This window comes from Miscanthus floridulus, chromosome 2 (genome assembly GCF_019320115.1).
Source record: "Miscanthus floridulus cultivar M001 chromosome 2, ASM1932011v1, whole genome shotgun sequence".
NCBI lineage: Eukaryota > Viridiplantae > Streptophyta > Magnoliopsida > Poales > Poaceae > Miscanthus > Miscanthus floridulus.
In genome coordinates, this window is record NC_089581.1 from 118201624 (window position 1) to 118205806 (window position 4183).

Here is a 4183-nt window from a genome sequence, read left to right on the forward strand (position 1 = left end):
TTTGCTTCCACGCTTTACTCCGATGCAAATGAGCTTCACCACCTATACTCATGCTTATTTCATATCTTTTGAGTACATCGTGTTGGCTTGGGTCATATAAGCTTGCCTAACTATTTTGTTCTTATTGACAAAAGCTTATATGAACCAAGCATGTCAAAAACCTCACTCTTTCACATACTCGAGGTGGTATTGTCATCAATCACCAAAAAGGGGGAGATTGAAAGCATCTAGGCCCCTAATTGGGTTTCGGTGATTAATGACCATACAAGATTACTATGACTAACGTGTGTTTTGTAGAGGCAATTAAGTTAGGTCATGGTAATGGAGATCGATTGGGCAATCAAGGTAGTCATGCCCCTACGATGGAAATCATTTCGATTTTCAAAGGATGGATGACAAGGTTAAGGATGACTAGTTCTAAGTGTCGATTGGAGTTGGAGAGACACTTAGAGTAGTTTAGGACTTTGTTTTTCCTTTGGCCATACTATTAAGGGGGGTATGGACGGGTAGCTTGACCTAGATGAGTCTAGTGAGTTAGGTGTGGTGCACACTTGTCAAAACTAGCGCTAGGTAGCTCCTACATATGCCTAAGATCCTTTGGAGCAAACTTCATTCACATATGATCGAGCGTTGGAAGTGAATGGAGGGTCAAATGCTGACCGGACGCTGGCTCCGGTCAGACCAGACGCTGGCTGCAGGGTCCGATCAGTTCATTTGACCAAGGAGATTGTGTCTGGCGTGACCGGATGCTGAGGGCCAGCATCTGGTCGACTCCAGTAAGGTTCCAAAAGAGAAAATATGCGACCGGACGCGTCCGGTCAGTACTGACCGGACCTTAGGGGTTCAGCGTCCGGTCGAGTACAGTTAGGTTCCAATGAGGGTTAAATGCGACTGAATGCGTCCAGTCAGTGATGATCGGACGCTTCCAGTGTCCGGTCAACACTTTAACACTGGTGTGCGGGTTGAACTGACTGGAGTGTCCGATCAACATGACCGGAGCGTTCGGTCACCCCACAGAGGCACATAACGATTCGTTTTTCAGCCCATGTTATAAATAGAAGCTCCACTCATGTGTGGAGTTACTTTTGCTCATTCCAACAGCTAAGAAACACGTTTGTGAGTGCCAAGAAGAGCAAGGTCCTAGTGAGGTGATTGAGATTTGAGAATTCAAGAGAGTAGCCTCATTAGTGAATCAAGAGTAGCAAAGTGTGCATCCATCGTTCTCATTAGGCTTTGCGTGGTCAAGTGAGAGTTCGTGCTTGTTACTCTTGGTGATTGCCATCACCTAGGCGGCTTGGTGGTGATTGGGAGCTTGGTGATCACCCGGCTGAGCTTGTGGGTGACCCAACTCAAGTTATGAGCGGTTGTGGGTGATTCACCATGACGGAGTGTCAAAGAATCAACCCGTAGAGAGCACTTGATCCTTGCGCAGATCAAGGGGGAGCTACACCCTTGCGTGGGTGCTCCAACGAGGACTAGTGGGGAGTGGTGACTCTCCTATACCTCGGCAAAACATTGTCGCGTTTCTCTCTCTCTATTTACTTTGAGCATTTACTTTGAGCAATTCAATACTTGTTTTTACATTCATAAGAATTGCCATGCTAGAGTAAGTTTGGAACATAGGTTGCAAGTCTGTTGTGTGTTAGATTAATAGAAACACTTTTCTAGGCACAAGGGGTTAATTGGGCTAACCGTAGGATTTAATTATTGCAAGAAAATTTAGAATTAGCCCAATTCACCCCCCTCTTGGGCATCTTGATCCTTTCAGTGGTGACCAGACCACTCGAACATGGAGCACCACAGTGTCTAAGTGGTCGGATGACAACGAAGTGCCAGTGGCTCCTCCACTGAGCATGAAGGCGCCTACACGCAACACACACGTGGAGGTACGATCGAAGAGAGGTGAAGAAGTCCCCGAGCAGCGAGCGAGGGGAGTCCCCGAGCAGTAGGCAAAGGGAATCCTAGAGCGATGGGTGGCGGAAGTCCTAGAGCGGCGGGCGGAGGAGATGCCGACAATGGAGAAGGTGAGACCTCCACCCCAGAGCACGAGAGTCGACCCCATGGCCATGCCTGGGGGCTTGAGTAGGCAGCGCCGGTTCAAGAAATTATACCAGTAGACCAAACCATAAGTATCCTTTGTCTTGGAGTTTCTTTGCTGTCGTTCCTTATCCTTTTTTGGCAATTGACGAGCTGATCTGATGTAGAGCGAGGCATACGGAGGATCCGGCCCCGCCCATCTAGACTGGTGAGCAGCCAAAAGCTGGTGCCAGGGCGGATGATGAGCAGCCAAAGGCTAGCCCCGGGGTGGAGGAGATGCTGGTGGACCCCATCCTATAGTCCCTGTGTGCTCGGTAGCCTACGGAGGAGTCAACCACCCCTTCTGCTGGACTTGGCGGTGATGAACGGTTGGCATCGATGGTGGACGGGTCGGCGGCAATGCCTGAGGCAATGGTGGGAACCGTCGGGTCCTTGGGAGCAGAGGCTGGAGTTGCCAGTGTCACGCCGGAGTCTGGAGTGGAGAAACCTACAATGCCGGAGGAGTAGACGGTGCTCCCTAAGGCATTGGAGGGCATGGTCGGACATGCTATCCGACCACCGAGCCCCAGGTGGTGCCACCAGCTGCGGCGGAGGAGGACAAGGTGGAGGAGATCGAGTGTGATGAACCTCGACCCCAAGCTGTCCGAATCCAACGAAAGTGCGGTGATGAGGTGGTGGTTGTCAAGGAGAAGGACACCGCTAGGGAGCTCAGGAGACTGGAGTCCACCCTTACCACGGTGATGTAGCAGATCAAGGTTAGTACTACGTCTGGAATGCTCCTCTTTGATGTTGGAGACCAGAGTTCTTCTTCATAATCTTGGCGTTTTTGCAGGGGATAACTCGGATTGTTGAGCAGCGGCGCCAGCTGGTAAAGAGGATGGAGCTCCTCACTGAGGAGAACGATAAACTCAAGGAAGCGATGAACCTTATAGAGAGAAACATCCAGAGGGCCCAACGCAAGCAAGACCTTACGGAGTCCAATGCACGGGACCTGGAATACCAGAAGGATGTCCTGTCTGAGCAGCTGGTGATCATGTCCGAGCAGCTGTGCAACAAGTCTGAGCAGCTGTCAAGTGCTTCCAAGCAGCTAGAGCGGAAGTCCGAGCAGCTTAGGAACGTATTCGAGCAGAAAGCAGGTATGGAGTATCGGCGAGTGTACTTTGTATAGTTGAATAGCCATATTGTTGGTGATGACTGTTGTGCTTGTAGAGCAAGATGCGAAGCTCGGCCAGCTACGCCAGGCCATCGAGCAACTCCGAGAGGAGAAGGTGAAGGATTTAGGGCAAGCAGACAAAATGGCTAAGGAGCTGAACGGTGAGTACTTCTTGGTTGGAGTTATTGCTGGAGTAATATCTTGGCTCAATGGATTCTTGTGACACCCGTAGATTATCGTCAGACGGTTAAGGCATAATTTGATGTGCTGGAGCAGGATGCCCAGACCTAGAGAGACAAGTTCGATGCCATAGTTGTCGGTGTCAAACCGGTGCTCGATTGTGTTGACCTAAAGGTGGCTCCTTTGCCCAATAGTAGGCCACCGTGTCCGGGCACCATCATCGAAAGGTGCAAGGCGGTGTGGGAGAACTTCAAGAGCTTCAACTGTGATGCCATTGTGACTGCCATTGCTCATGCCCTTGCGGTGGTTCGGTCCCACTATCTAGACATTGACCTTCAGGCGATAGGGGCTAGGTTCGCTGAAGGGATGGGCGAGGCAGAGCACTAGCAGCTAGAGGATGAGGTGGAGGACACGACAAAAAAGCTAGCCGATGACATAGACTTGTTCGGTGAGACAGACGGTGATGGCAGAGCTCGATGATCTCTTGGAGAGTATTATCTGTAACATCTGGAGAGGGTAGTTAGAGCACGCGAGAGCGTAGAAAACATTTATGTATTTGTATAAATGTTATAAAGTGCATGTTTATGCTGCTTGCTCGTATTTGTGGTGAAAAATCATTGTAGTAATAACCCTAACACAATTATACATAGTGTAAGTAGCGTTCGAGCAGTTAGTTCGTTACTGAACTCTATGGCCTTAGCTAGCCCATAGTCCATAACGTCGAGCGTGGAGCCTGTGCACGTGTAGGAGGAACAGGCATCACCAAGGAACCGCAGTCAACCACCCATAACACAGAGCGTGGAGCCCATAGCA

At 50.1% G+C, this 4183-nt stretch overlaps 1 protein-coding gene across 1 annotated transcript; it reads left to right on the plus strand.

Annotated features, from left to right (window-relative positions):
• Nucleotides 1-2914: 2914 nt before the first annotated feature.
• Nucleotides 2915-3413, plus strand: LOC136536931 (tropomyosin-like). Its single transcript, XM_066529063.1, has 2 exons — nucleotides 2915-3173; nucleotides 3247-3413. Exons 1-2 carry the CDS (start codon nucleotides 2915-2917, stop codon nucleotides 3411-3413), a joined length of 426 nt encoding a protein of 141 aa, XP_066385160.1.
• Nucleotides 3414-4183: the final 770 nt, after the last annotated feature.